The following is a 14,629-nucleotide window of genomic DNA, read 5'->3' as shown; positions in this document are numbered from 1 at the left end:
AGTTATTAAATCACTTACTCTCCTACACCAAAGCCCATAGAGAAAATCATTGATTTTAACATCACACACACAGGAGTTGTTGATCCACTGCTGCTTCCATCACTAAGTTCAAATGTCTGATTTTAGTGATTTCTGCATTTAAAGTTTGTTATTTAGACTGATTGTAGTGACACTAAGTGACCACACGAGGCAGCACTAGACCAGCAGCTCCTGTGTCCTTGACAGATAAAATCACTGATTTTCTCTATGGACTTTGGTGTGGGAGAGTGAGTGCTTTACAAACGTCAGTTTCAAACAAGGTAGCCATGAACAAACACACTGACCTTTAACCTGAAGCAGCTGTTGTGATTGACAGTGATTTATTTTAGAAATCATTGATAAATCACTGATAACGTTGCTGCTTTTGTGGAGTTTCTTTTCCTTGATTGTGAATCAGGTGGACAACACAGGGAAGCTGGAGTTCCAAGAGTTTAAGGTGTTCTGGGAAAAGATGAAGAAGTGGATTGTACGTGTTTTCATTTCACCTTTGACCCATACTGGTGTTTAGAGGGTGAACTTTAACTGTTGTCACGGTTACAGATGCTTTTCCTGTCCTTTGACACTGACCGCTCAGGAAAGATGTCGTCCTACGAGCTTCGCATCGCCCTCAAGGCTGCAGGTGAGTCTGAACCGGGATTATCACTTTATCACTTTATCTCTCATTTTCACTTTTTGACTTTATCTCTCATTATCACTTTATCTCTCATTATCACTTTATCTCTCATTGTCACTTAATCTCTTTATCTCTCATTATCACTTTATCTCTCATTATCACTTTATCTCTTTATCTCTCATTTTCACTTTTTGACTTTATCTCTCATTATCACTTAATCTCTTTATCTCTCATTATTACTTTATCTCTCATTATCACTTTATCTCTTTATCTCTCATTTTCACTTTTTGACTTTATCTCTATCACTTTAACTGTGATTTTTGTTCTTGTTACGGGGGTCGAGTTCATAGAGCAGAGAAAAGAAGAAATAAGTAGAGTGAAGTCTAGTGAAGTTATATTAAAGAAGATTAAACTCTAGTAAATTAAGATTAAACTCTAGTAAATAAAGAAGATTAAACTCTAGTAAATGAAGATTAAACTCTAGTAAATAAAGAAGATTAAACTCTAGTAAATGAAGATTAAACTCTAGTAAATAAAGAAGATTAAACTATAGTAAATAAAGAAGATTAAAGTATAGTAAATAAAGAAGATTAAACTATAGTAAATAAAGAAGATTAAACTATAGTAAATAAAGAAGATTAAACTATAATAAATAAAGAAGATTAAACTCTTAGTAAATAAAGTTAAAGATTAAACTATAGTACAAAGAAGATTAAACTATAGTAAATAAAGAAGATTAAAGTATAGTAAATAAAAGAAGATTAAAGTATAGTAAATAAAGAAGATTAAACTCTAGTAAATAAAGAAGATTAAACTATATAAATAAAGAAGATTAAACTATAATACACAAAGAAGATTAAACTATATAGTAAATAAAGAAGATTAAACTATAGTAAATAAAGAAGATTAAACTATAGTAAATAAAGAAGATTAAACTATAGTAAATAAAGAAGATTAAACTATAATAAATAAAGAAGATTAAACTCTAGTAAATAAAGAAGATTAAACTCTAGTAAATAAAGAAGATTAAACTCTAGTAAATAAAGAAGATTAAAGTATAGTGAAGGAGACAGCCGACTAAGGTGTAGCATGGACGAGTAGAGTAATAAATATCGTTCTAAAAATAAAATAACGTAGAGGAAAATTTTGCAAAGAAGTGTAAAGTAGCATGAGTACAGTATATTATATTATAGCATATTATACTATGTTATAGTACACAGTATAGTATGATGACGTATGTTTAAACACAGGCATGAATCTGGACAACAAACTGCTGCAGTTGGTCGGCCTCAGGTTTGCTGACGAAAACTATGACATCGACTTTGACGATTATCTCACCTGCATCGTCCGTCTGGAGAACATGTTCAGTACGTATGAACACATGAGGAGGAGGAGGAGGAGGAGGATGAGGATGAGGATGATTGTTCACTGTTGTTCACTCTCTCATACCAGGAGCTTTCCAGGCTGTGGACGAGTTCAAGAGGGGGCGTGTCAGAATGAACATGATGCAGGTAAAATCACATTCATGTCACACCTGACTCCAATATTAATCTCTGCAGATTATCTTTAAAGTTCAGGACCACTGGAAAACAAAAGTCTCCTCTAATAAAATCTGTGCTAACCACTCACTCACTCACTCACTCTCCCACACCAAAGTCCAGAAAGAAAATCAGTGATTTTAGCTCACTTTTGTGGTCACTTTGTGTCACTGAGGTTAATCTGAACAAAGATTTTAAAACACCAAATTTACAAAATGACTCATTTGAACTGAGTGATGGACACAGCAGTGGATCAACAGCTCTTGCGTGTGTGACGTTAAAATCACTGATTTCCTCTATGGACTTTGGTGTGGGAGAGTGAGTGCGTTACAAAGTGACACATGAACATTTAGTGGTAGATAATGGTTTTTTGGCTGGTTTTTTCATGATCTACATTCTTCAATTGTAAAAAAAAAAGAAGAATGATTTGTGACCATAAAACAATACATTTGAGAGCAAATAAAAGTTTAAAAAGAAAACAAAAGTGGTTTTAATGTGGAGCTCCTCTTTCCCTCACACAGTTCCTGATGTTGTCGATGAACGTCTGAGGAGCAGAGGAGAGCAAACAGAAGCCACCAGAAGAACAAAACACAACCGACGGTCTTTAAAGTGCAGTGTGTTGAATATTCAGGCCGTGATGACACAAACACGCGTTACCTTTTTCTTTCTTTTCCTTCATGCATCACATTGTTTTGACGTTACACTTGAAATGCCATTAAAATGCCACCTGTGCCCCCTGCTCGGGTCAGTCATGTGACATCCTGCCTGTGGGAGATCCGGATGCAGGGAACTGAAAAGATTTTTATTTTATTTGTCTCTGCATGAGTGGAAATACATTTTGAATAAAACTGATGTTGAAAATGATGCTTTTGTTAAATGATGACATTATTGATAATACTTTTTAGGAGATTACAACTTTATGCTCATAAAATTACAATTTTATTCTCATGAGGTTTCAACTTTATTCTCAGAAGATTACGACTTTCTTCTCGTAAAATTGCGACTTTATTCTCATAAGATTACAACTTTCTTCTTGTAAAATTGCAACTTTATTCTCGTAAGATTACGACTTTATTCTCAGCAAATACGAATTGGTCTTTAAAATTTCAACTTTATTCAAGATACTTAATATTCTACAAAATATGACTCTGCTCTCAAGTGAAATACAAATTTTTATTCTTTTTTAAGATTACAAATCTTATGCCTGAGAATACTACTATCTTCAGCAAGATTACTTCTCATGAAAAATTGCAATTTTATTCTCGTAAGATTACGACTTTATTCTCATAAAATGACGACCTTATTCTCGTAAAATTTCAACTTTATTCTCATAAGATTACGAATATTCCCATAAAATTATGACTATTCTCATGAAATTACAGTTTTATTCTCTTAAGATTACAACTTTATGCTCGTAAAATTGTGATTTATTCTCATGAGATTTCAACTTTATTCTCATAATATAACGACTTTATTCTCATAAAATTATGATTTTCTTCTCGTAAGATTACGACTTAATGCTCATAAGATTACGACTTTCTTCTTGTAAAATTACAACTTTATTCTCATAAGATTACAACTTTAGTCTCAAAATTATACTACATAAATTTAATATTTAAATAAATTTGAATAAAACATAAACATCACTTAGATAGCAATCAGTGAGTAATATAATTGAAATGATATAGATTTTAAAGTAACAACATATGGCTCTAACACATGAGATTACAGCTTTATTCTTGCAAGATTACGATTTTCTTCTCATAAAAATGACGGCTTTATTCTTGTAAAATTGCCACTTTATCCTCATAAGATTACGATTAATTCTCATAAAATTATGACTTTATTCTCATAGGATTACGACTTTATTCTTGTAAGATTACAACTTTATTCTCATGAGATTACCACTTTATTCTCATAAGATTACAACTTTATCTCGTCATATTTTATGTAAACTGTATGTTCACGAAGGGTCTTGTTAATAAAGTTATATGAAGAACAGAAATCCAGACGATTTGGACGATACCAACAACGCAGTATATAGTTGAATACAGGTTTTCTCCTGAATGATACAAGAAAAACATAACACACACAGTGAGACCATTCGTTCATCTGAACATATTTAAATGTTAGACATGAACAGGAATATGATCTATTAGCATGTTGACGTGGATTTCATCCCCCTGTTGTTCGCAGGAATGGTTCCTTCCAGTGACGGTCACGGCAGTAACAGCAGCGCGTGGCAAAGAGACAGAGAAACAAGCACCGTGAATGAAGATTAACGACACTTTCTGGGCTGGATTAAACTTCTCTGTCCGTAACAGCTGCCTGTAGTTTAATTCAGATTATCTCTGAACCGGAGCAGTCGGAGAAAACCCGTCAAAAATCCACCAAACGAGATGGTAAGTGGACGTTTCGACGCGAAGCTAACGTTGCTAGCTCACGTCACTCCTGTGTTTCCATTTAAAAACAAGGGGGGGAAAGAGAGGAAATATGAACAAAGTGCTTTTAATCACAATTAATATGTTTGTTTTGTGACAAAGAAAGTAAAAAAATTAAAACAGACGTGGAGTGGAAATATTCAAGTTACAGGGAGAAGTTTTTAAGTCCTGCATTAACTTTCTTAAGTATTCCAAGCTACTTTGTGTTGAACTAACAACAAATGTTATACAGGATAAAATGTAGAACGCGGTAGAAGATGAATGAGAGAATATTATATTATAATAATAATCTACCACTGTGTTCTCAAATGACCAGTACTAGTAAAAGTAAAGTCAGTCAGTCAGTCAGTCATCATCTACCTCTTTATCCTCCACCAGAGGATCTCAGCTACATCGGGCGATAGGCGGGGGTGCACCCTGGACTGTTCGCCAGTCCATCGCAGGGCCACACACACATACTAGAGACAAACAACCATTCACTCTCACACTCACACCTATGGTCAGTTTAGGCTACTAGTAAAAGTAGTGGTCTGAAAATGTTAAAGTAAAAAAGCCAATTTAAAGTGCTGACTAAATAAAATATGTAAACACAGTACTCAAGTATGCAAGGGTGTACTTGAGAAGTAAGGGAGTACACAAGTAGGATTCTTCAATTGTCCTCATTATTCACCTGTCCTCGTCATTCACCTGTCCTCATCCTCATTGTAGAACTCTCTAGCAGGCAAAGCTATTTATCTTTCATTCTAGTCATCTGTTCATTGTTGTTATTGGTATCGAAGCACCGGTGCCTTTAAGGTGCATCGTCAAAGTCATGTTTTGTTATATATTAACCTTCGTATGTGCCTTTGTAAGTGGCTTCGTAAATCTATCTATCATCAGAACCTGTACGACTTGTCGGTTTTACGACCTAACTGACTGGCTTCTGGCTGCTAACAAACTGCTGTCTAACTAACTCTAGTTAGTAACTAACTAATAACTGTCTAGTTAGTAGCTACTAACTGTCTAAACTAACTACTAACTGACTGCTGTCTAATAACTGTTTAACTGTGTATGTGGAATAAACCTTCAGAAAGACAGTGGAGTTGTACCGGCCGTACTTGTTCTGGTTACACTTTCCAGAAGGGAGCATTGAGCTGAAAGGATCAGCCAGCAGAAATCTGGTTGATCCTGTTCTCCTCCTCATTCACCTGTCCTCCTCGATGACTCTAAAGTATATAGTATCATTTATACATATATATGTACTTCACTGCTTGTGTTTGTCTCCTCCACAGCCTCATCGGAAAAAGAAGTCGTTCATAGAGAAGAAGAAGGCGGTGACCTTTCACCTGGTGCACAGGAGTCAGAGAGATCCTCTGGCAGCAGATGAGACGGCGCCGCAGCACGTCCTCCTGCCGGCCGCCAAGGTACAGAGCAGCATTGTGTGGACCCTCACGGCCACCATGCTGCCAGCAGGTGGCGCAATGCTCTTGTCGTGTGTGTGTGTGTGTGTGTGTGCGCTCAGGCCCTGAAGAATCCAGCTTTTCTAATTTTTGTCCAGGTGGAGGTGGAGAAGAGGCGCGAGGAGCAGAGGAACTTTGGTGTTTTCTTCGACGATGACTACGACTACCTGCAGCACCTGAAGGAGACGGCGCCCACGACTGAGCTGGTGGCGTCCAGCTTTCCAAACACAAGCAGACTTCCTGTTCAGGTCATCGACGAAGACGAGCTGAATGAGGAGGAGGAGGAGGATGACGTGGCCAAAGCCTCTCCTGTGAGTTTAAGTCAAAGTTCTTATTTGTTTTTGGCTTTATTCTTTACGAGAGCAGCAGTTTGTGACCGTCTTCATGCTGCAGTTTGTTAAAGCGCCTGTAATCTCATTATTTGCCACATATAATGACAATAAACTGTACTGTACTTCTGTGTTCACATCGCCGTGGTGATTTGTGTTTCTGTGTTTCAGGCGTTAAACATCCATCTGCCGTCGTCTGTGTTCGCCTCAGAGTTTGAGGAGGAGGTGGGACTTCTGAACAAAGCCGCTCCCATCTCAGGTAAAACAAAATCTGCTGTCATCGCCTGTAACTGTGGATTTAATCGACTTGTTTGGTACAGAAAATGTTGACCAGTGTTCCTTTCTTTGTTTTTATGAAGCAAAGATACGAGAACATTTTCATATTTACGAAGCAAAAATTCTGATTATTAATCATCAACTTTTGAGATTTGATTGAAGTGATTCATTGTTGCAGTTCTACAAGTTTGACATTTATGTGACATTACACAAACTGTTCCAAATGTTTTTATGGAGTTTTAAGAAAGCAGAAAAAAAGCTGAAAAATCACACATACAGGTTTGAGTCATTTAAAGGGGACATATCATGCCAAATCAACTTTTTAACCATTTCAATACTTATTTTTGGGACTCTGGAGGCCCTACCAGTCGCCAAAGTGTGGAAAAAGAATACTCAGTCCTGTTTTCGTGGTCCCCCTTAGTGTAAGTATAGGTGATAAAACATGCAATGTTGTATTCCCTGAGCTTATGACGGCAGCATGCGCATTTCACCGCGAATGTTACCGCCCCACCAGTAAGTTTACTTCGAGAGCTCCACCTTAGCTCCACCTTGTCCCTATAAAATGCGAGAGTGCAGGCGAGGGAGGAAGAGCGGTATTATGTCAACGCGGAGGGACAAGTGTGCTGTTGGTGGCTGCACAGTGGAGCACAGTGTTTTACAGAGGATTTTATATATGAAGCTAATGTGCCGGATAAAGTCAGCAAACGTGTGTTCGTACCACTTCACATCAGTATTTAGTCAGCGACGTACAAACACACACATTGTTAAGAAAAGGTCACATAGAGGTCATAACTGACCATTCTGAAATTAAAAATATTTGTTCAGTACGTCCTCCGCGACCAGAGCACAGACTCAGTCTGATACAGTCACATACAGCAGCAGTTTATGCAGCGATCAGCGGTGCTGTCCCTAAGTGTTTTTAACTGATTTACAGTTGGGCAGTTTTCAGCTTGACGGCACTCTCACTGTTTTCCGTGCACGTTGATGTTGTTTCCTCTTCAGGTCCACGTCTGGACATGGATCCCGACATCGTGGCCGCTCTGGACGAAGACTTTGACTACAACGACCCCGACAACGTCCTGGACGACGACTTCATCGTCAAAGCGAACAGCTCGGCGCCGCTCGTCGTCCGGTGAGAAAGCTAAACTTTCACTTTGATCTGAACACTCTAATAAACCTAAACCTAAATAAGTGGTTGATGGTGATCACTTAAAAGTGCACACTTTACCTGTTTTGTTCGAAATATCATTACAATATTGCATATCGCCATTCGAACAAAACATATGGAGATATTCCATATCGTCCTAATCTGCAGGTTTAGAATCGGCCGATCCAGATCCGATACAGAAAAACAGCACGGAATTTTGGTAACAAACGGAATGTGTCGTTGTTTTGTGCAAGGCAACATCAGACTTGACTGAAACACTGATTCAGATTATTTATTTATTTAATAACTGTGCACCAGCACTCTTAAGTAAAGCAATAGCTTCACTTTTCAGGAAGAGGCGTATCATGTCGTTCTCCAGGTGGATCATTAGCAGCCGGAATCCCGTGTCCCGCTCGGAACATTTACTTTTCCAAACAGCCGAGCAGTTTGTCGTCTGTCGCCGTGTGAAAGAGTTCCACATCGTTGATCCTTTCTCTCGCTTCATTATGAAAACATACGTCGGCTTCCACGCTGCGTGTTGCTTACGTACGACGTCACGCACATTGCGCAGCATAGAATTAGACTGCATAGATTGGCTGCTATGGAGCCGCCCATTGTCACCGATACCTGATACAAACATCCCTACTTTGATCACTGTGGATGTTTGTTCCCCTCTCATGTAAGTGTTTGGTTACACTGACCCCTGGTGGATCCTGGTGGTCATGATGTGAGGCTGCAGTGATTCATTGATTATTAATAAATTACAAACTGTCTTGATAAATAATGACTCATTAAGGTTTCTGTGAGTCGGGTTAGCTTCTTATGTGTGAATGTTTTCTGCTGTCTTTGCCCCATATAACAATGAAATGGGTAAGTGATTGGTTACACTGCCCCCTTATGGCTCCTGGTGGTCATAACAGTTTCAATTGCAGCCACAGTAGAGATTTTAGACTCGTATTACAAGGCTGCAACGGTTCATTATTATTCATCAAATACTAACTTAATTGTCCACCATATTATTACTAATTAAATTCAATTTCTGTGATTTTTAAGCTTCTTAAATGAGAATATTTCTGGTTTGTTTGGGTTCGGGTTAATATTTATAATAATAGCAAAAAGACAAACAGGAGATATTCAACAGGATCTTAGAGAGTGAGGAGATGCCTGAGGAATGTAGAAGACGTGTGATGGTCAGCATTTATGAGCAACAGTATGGTTTCAATTATTATTTTTTTGAGATACTTTATTAATCCCCTTAGGGAAATTATTCTCTGCATTTTGACCCATCCTAGAATTAGGAGCAGTGGGCTGCCACACTGAGTAGCGCCCGGGGAGCAATGGGGGTTGGGTACCTTGCTCAGGGGTACCCCAGCCCTAGAGGGTTAGGGGTTAGAACCCATGCCTAAAAAGAGTACTACAGTTGCAGTATTTGCTTTAAGAATGCTGGTAGAGAAATACAGAGAAGGTCAGAGGGAGCTGCATTGTGCCTTTGTAGATCTGGAAAAAGGCAGGAGGTCTAGAGGAAGACCAAAGAGAAGGTTTATGGATGTAGTGAAAGAGGACATGAAGCTAGTTGGTGTGAGAGAGGGGGATACAGAGGTGAGGTGTGCTGTAGGTGTGACAGAAGTTCAAGGTGGAGGTGGGACTACATCAGGGTTCGGCTCTGAGTCCCTTCTTGTTTGCAGTGGTGATGGACAGACTGACAGATGAGGTTAGACAGGAATCTCCATGGACTATGATGTTTGCAGATGACATTGTGATCTGTGGGGAGAGCAGAGACCAAGTGGAGGAAAAGCTCGAGAGGTGGAGATATGCTCTAGAAAGGAGAGGAATGAAGGTTAGTCGCAGCAAGACAGAATATATGTGTGTGTGAATGAGAGGAACCCAAGTGGAACCATCAGGCTACAGGGAGTGGAGAAAAGTGTCAGGGGTAATGTGTGATAAAAGAGTATCAGGCAGAATGAAAGGAAAGATATACAAGACAGTGGTGTGACCAGTGATGCTGTATGGTCTAGAGACAGTGGCACTGAGGAAGAGACAGGAAGCAGAGATGAAGATGTTGAGGTTCTCTCTGGGAGTAACAAACATGGATATGTTCGTTAGAGGAACAGCACATGTTAGATGTTTTGGAGATAAGGTCAGAGAGGCCAGAATGAGATGGTTTGGTCATGTACAGAGGAGGGATAGTGAGTATATTGGTAGAAGGATGCTGGAGTTGGAACTGCCAGACAGGAGGTCCAGAGGAAGACCAAAGAGAAGGTTTATGGATGTAGTGAAAGAGGACATGACGTTAGTTGGTGTGAGAGAGGGGGATACAGAGAACAGGGTGAGATGGAGGAGGTTGATTCGCTGTGGCGACCCCTGAAGGGAGTAGCCGAAAGGAAAAGAAGATATTCAGCAAAAAGACAAAAAAAAATGCTCAAACCGATAAACTGATTGTTGGAATAGTTGATGAGACTAATCATTGATCAATCATTGATTAATCATTGCTTAATGATTGCAGCAGAGCTCACTAAACCTCTGTCAGTTTTAAGTCAGTTTATCTAAAAAAGCAGTAAATTGTATTGTTTTGGTAGCATACAAACACAATAAACACAATTACTAAAAAAAAAAAAAAATCAAATTACTATACTACTGTGGTGTAGTGCAGTGACCCCACCCCAGACAGAGTGCACCTGCACGCTTATGCACACACACACACACTAACGCTGCAATCACATCGGGTGAGTTTACATACGAGTGACGGTGCTTCGCTGGTTAGATAATTTAGATCATAAGTTAATAAACATGGAGGGAGATGATCACTCCTGAACTCAAACTGAGACACTTGTAGAAGAAAAGAACCACGGACCTCTTTCTTAACGTTGTCTTTGACTCCTTTGTGCGCTCTTCATCAGCTAAATTCTTGTAGCTTCAGATTGTTTCAGAGATAGTTTCAGATTGTAATCCTTAAACTCAGCGACTTGTGAACCACAAACTAAGCACACGGCGTTACATTTGACGTCTGTAAAGAAATATTTAGCAGTCCATGTGTTGCACCATTCAGAATTAACTTTTCTTTTTTTAACGTGAGCCAACATTTTTAGGGAGCCAGGGGTAACTGACTAGCGTCACCTGTCGCTGTGCAGACGGACGCACATACGTGCTTCTATACGTCAGGCTTTGCAAAATAAAAGCAACACAGCTGTATTGCATGCTCAGCATAAATACTTGTTCATCTGTGTTTATGACTGACATACCACGGGCCAGTGTGAAAGAAATCCTTGAGTCATCAGTGTTGAGTAAATCATGTCTTTACTGCATGCATGGATTTTTGCATGGAGGAGAGACACTGTCACCAAGGACGGTCTAAAATGGTCTCTCCCCTTCCTCCAAAAAGCTTCACCACTTATACACAAACATCAAAGTAAAACAAGAACAGACACCATACCTAATGTTTATGACCCTAGTAGATGTAATCTAATGTTTACCCTTACGTCATTAATGCCATTATGTGCAACCCTTACGTTGACCTTTCCTGGTGACCTTTCCCTGTCATATAATCACCCCAGCATTCATTCACAGCTTGACTGTTAATTGTTGTCTTCGAACATTACAGGAAACAAGAAGAAAACCAGTTATTTCCCACACCAGACAGGGACGCTCAAAGGGCCGTAAGATGCCCACGTCTGGTTTAAGTCGACAATATGTCAAGAATTATGTTCACATGTTTTCACACACACATAGAAGTTGTTGATCCACTGCTGCCTCCATCATTAAGTCCTTATGTCTGACACAAAGTGACCACACGAGGCAGCAGAGGAGCAGCAGTGGACTTTGGTGTGTTGAAAACAAGATTTTAAACCCTTAACTAAAGACTAATAGTTAAGGGTGTGTGTGTGTGTGTGTGTGTTGACGATGAGTGATGGTTAGTTGTTGTGTCACCTGTGACAGAGGAGACCGCGGTGAAGAGGACGATGACGATGAGTGGGAGGAGACGGACGAGGAAGACGACTGTGACTCTGAGGGAGGATTCTCGGGCGAGGAGGGCGACGTCTGCGGCCGCGAGTTTCTCTTTGCAGACGAGGAGACGAAGAGTCGATTCACAGATTACTCCATGACGTCGTCGGTGATGAGGAGGAACGAACAGCTGACGCTGCTCGACGACCGCTTTGAGAAGGTAAACAAACCAACATGTTCACACACACACACACACTCACTGTCTCACACTGTGTGTATCTCAGTTTTTTGAACAGTTTGACGACGATGAGATCGGCGCTCTGGATAACGCAGATCTGGAGGGTTACATTAACCCGGACAGTGCTCGCCTGGACCAGGTCATTGAAGACTACTTCAGACAGAAGGCCAGAGAGTGAGTTTGATCACAACCACACACACACAGTCTCAGAGCGCAGCAGACATTACATCTCTGTGCTGCTTCAGGCGTCTCAGACCTGAAGACCTGGGTCCTAAGGAGCTTCCTGTTGTGATGGAGGAGGAAGAGGAGGAGGAAGAGGAGATGGAAACTGTGGTTATCGAGGCTCCAGAAGAGAAGTGGGACTGTGAGACCATCATCAGTGAGTTAGATTATGTAATGATCTTGTATCATGTATTGATCATGTATTGATAATGTAATGATCTTGTATCATGTATTGATCATGCATCATGTATTGATTATGTAATGATCTTGTATCATGTATTGATCATGTATCATGTATTGATTATGTGATGATCTTCTATCATGCATTGATCATGGATCATGCATTGATTATGTAATAATCTTGTATCATGTATTGATCATGTATCATGTATTGATTATGTGATGATCTTCTATCATGCATTGATCATGGATCATGTATCGATCATGTATTGATCATGTATTGATCCGTGTTCCTCTGTCTGCAGGCACATATTCCAACATATATAACAGACCTAAAGTAATTGAAGAACCTCCAAAGGTATGACAAGTGTTTTTTTTATCTAATCTACTTGATGTATAAAATATTAAAATGATGTGTCATTACTGCCCTCTGTGGTCAAACACCAGCTACTGCATTCACATTTTTGTCATTGGCTGACTACGTCCACTCTGTTGTCAGCCTCTTGTCCAATCATTGTGAGGCTGGTTGTCCCAGACTCCTCCCCCTTTTATAAAGACTTTTGTCTCTCTCACTGGTCCTCAGCAGAAGCCGATCCGTGTGTCCTGTAAGACGGGCGTCCCACTGGACGTCCTCCCCGCCAGAGGTCTGACGGCCAAACAGGCGGAGCGCATGACGAGGATCAACGACGGCGACCTGCCGCGCTTCTCCACCCAACCCCGAAGTAAAGAGGAGAGCAGCGGCGAGAGGAGGAGCAGGAAACAGGCCATCAAAGAGGAGCGCAAGGTAAAACATCATACATTCAAAAACTATGACTCCGCCTCTCGCACTGGACGCCATGAAAGCTTTGCACTCGTATACTTGTCATTACGGTAGAACGTCAGGACGTCATTCCTATACGCGTAAACGGCCACATGTGGGTTAGGGTTAAATGAATCAGGCTCATCCTGATGATTCCCAGCCTCAGTTTCTGCACAATAATGTCACAAAATATCATTTATACCATGTGTGTGTGTGTGTGTAGGAGCGGAGGGTGGAGAAGAAAGCAAACAAGGTGGCGTTCAAAGATGAGAAGATGCGACAGGAGAAACAGATGCTGAGTCTGAGAACAAACATTCAAGGCCTGAAGCTTTAGCCGCCCGCAGGTGGCGCTCTCCGCCCACACAGACTCTTCTCTTTTCTTCTCTTTAAACAACTGTGAGTAAAGACTCTGCTCACAGGCCACGCCCCCCTCACGTCGCCAGTAAGTTTCGTTCTGGCTGAAGTAAAAAAAAAGAACAAAGGTGAACTTTTATCAGCAGTAAAGTGGCTCCGCCCCCCGTCATGTGACTTTGAAATCCAGCAGTAATAAAAGCTGTTATTGAACATGAACACACTTTGTTTTTTTTCTTCTTTTTACTAAATAAAAGTTCTAAAACTAACTTTGAACTTGGTGAATGAGCGAGTTGTTGATCCACAACTGTGTGTGTGTGTGTAATATAAAGAAATTATGGTAAATTTGCTTTACTTTGATTAATTAACTATTTAGCAGCGTTCACATAAGTTAACTTTAATAAAAAAAAAAAAAACCCAGTAGGTTGATTGACAGGTTGTGAATCAGCTGTCAGATTTAAATAAAGTGCTTACATTTACAGTGTTTAAAGGGACAGTTCTTCACAAATAAAAAAAAGCAGGAAAGAGTTTGGTGCTAGGGGGCGACAACTGATACCGATATTTGTAAAAAAAAAAAAGTCTAACGACAAAGAAACAATAGTAGCAGTAGAGGCGCTAGTGTGGAAGTCGAGTACATTTTCGTACTCGACTTCCTCGATGCACATCAGATCATTTGAAGTGGGATTTCTTTGGAGAGAGTCAGAACTTCACCATGTGCAGTTTCCTGGATTAAATATGGAAAATCTGCATCAACCGTGGACAAAACCCTACATCAATCGACCTCTAATCCAGATTAACGACATTATGCTCTGCTTTATTTTCTTCTGTGATTTCTTAAATGTGACGACTAAAATCTTCACCAGATTAAAGCAAGTAACCCTAATTTACTGAGGTGAACTGTCCCTTTAAAAGATTAAAACCCCTAACTAATTTTTCCCTGAGTGTTAGCGCGAGAATATACGACAAAAAAATGATAAAAACTACAATAAAACACTTAAATGTCTTCTGTTTGCATTGCACTGAGGTCAGAGGTCAGATCTTGAGATTCATGCTGTGAACCGTCAGTGAAAGATCAGCC

The 14,629-nt window shown here is 39.8% G+C and overlaps 2 protein-coding genes across 3 annotated transcripts; both read left to right on the top strand.

Moving 5' to 3' along the window:
* Positions 1-297: 297 nt before the first annotated feature.
* Positions 298-2,987, top strand: LOC122762640 (calpain-9-like). The gene is made up of 5 exons (XM_044017829.1): positions 298-505; positions 580-658; positions 1,903-2,019; positions 2,105-2,163; positions 2,712-2,987. The coding sequence occupies exons 1-5, from the start codon at positions 491-493 to the stop codon at positions 2,736-2,738; spliced, it is 297 nt and encodes a 98-aa protein (XP_043873764.1). The 5' UTR covers positions 298-490; the 3' UTR covers positions 2,739-2,987.
* A 1,399-nt stretch (positions 2,988-4,386) lies between these two features.
* Positions 4,387-13,770, top strand: ltv1 (LTV1 ribosome biogenesis factor). Of its 2 annotated transcripts, none has more exons than XM_044017827.1 (11): positions 4,387-4,592; positions 5,903-6,034; positions 6,169-6,381; positions 6,571-6,658; positions 7,678-7,807; positions 11,756-11,981; positions 12,046-12,173; positions 12,245-12,378; positions 12,707-12,759; positions 12,988-13,185; positions 13,424-13,770. In XM_044017827.1, the coding sequence occupies exons 1-11, from the start codon at positions 4,590-4,592 to the stop codon at positions 13,532-13,534; spliced, it is 1,416 nt and encodes a 471-aa protein (XP_043873762.1). In that variant the 5' UTR covers positions 4,387-4,589; the 3' UTR covers positions 13,535-13,770. The 2 variants fall into 2 exon arrangements, with proteins under 2 accessions (XP_043873762.1, XP_043873761.1); XM_044017826.1 differs by having other exon boundaries at positions 12,985-13,185.
* Positions 13,771-14,629: the final 859 nt, after the last annotated feature.

Source organism: Solea senegalensis, unplaced genomic scaffold (assembly GCF_019176455.1).
Source record: "Solea senegalensis isolate Sse05_10M unplaced genomic scaffold, IFAPA_SoseM_1 scf7180000015887, whole genome shotgun sequence".
NCBI lineage: Eukaryota > Metazoa > Chordata > Actinopteri > Pleuronectiformes > Soleidae > Solea > Solea senegalensis.
This window is presented reverse-complemented; position numbering and strand designations above follow the sequence as displayed.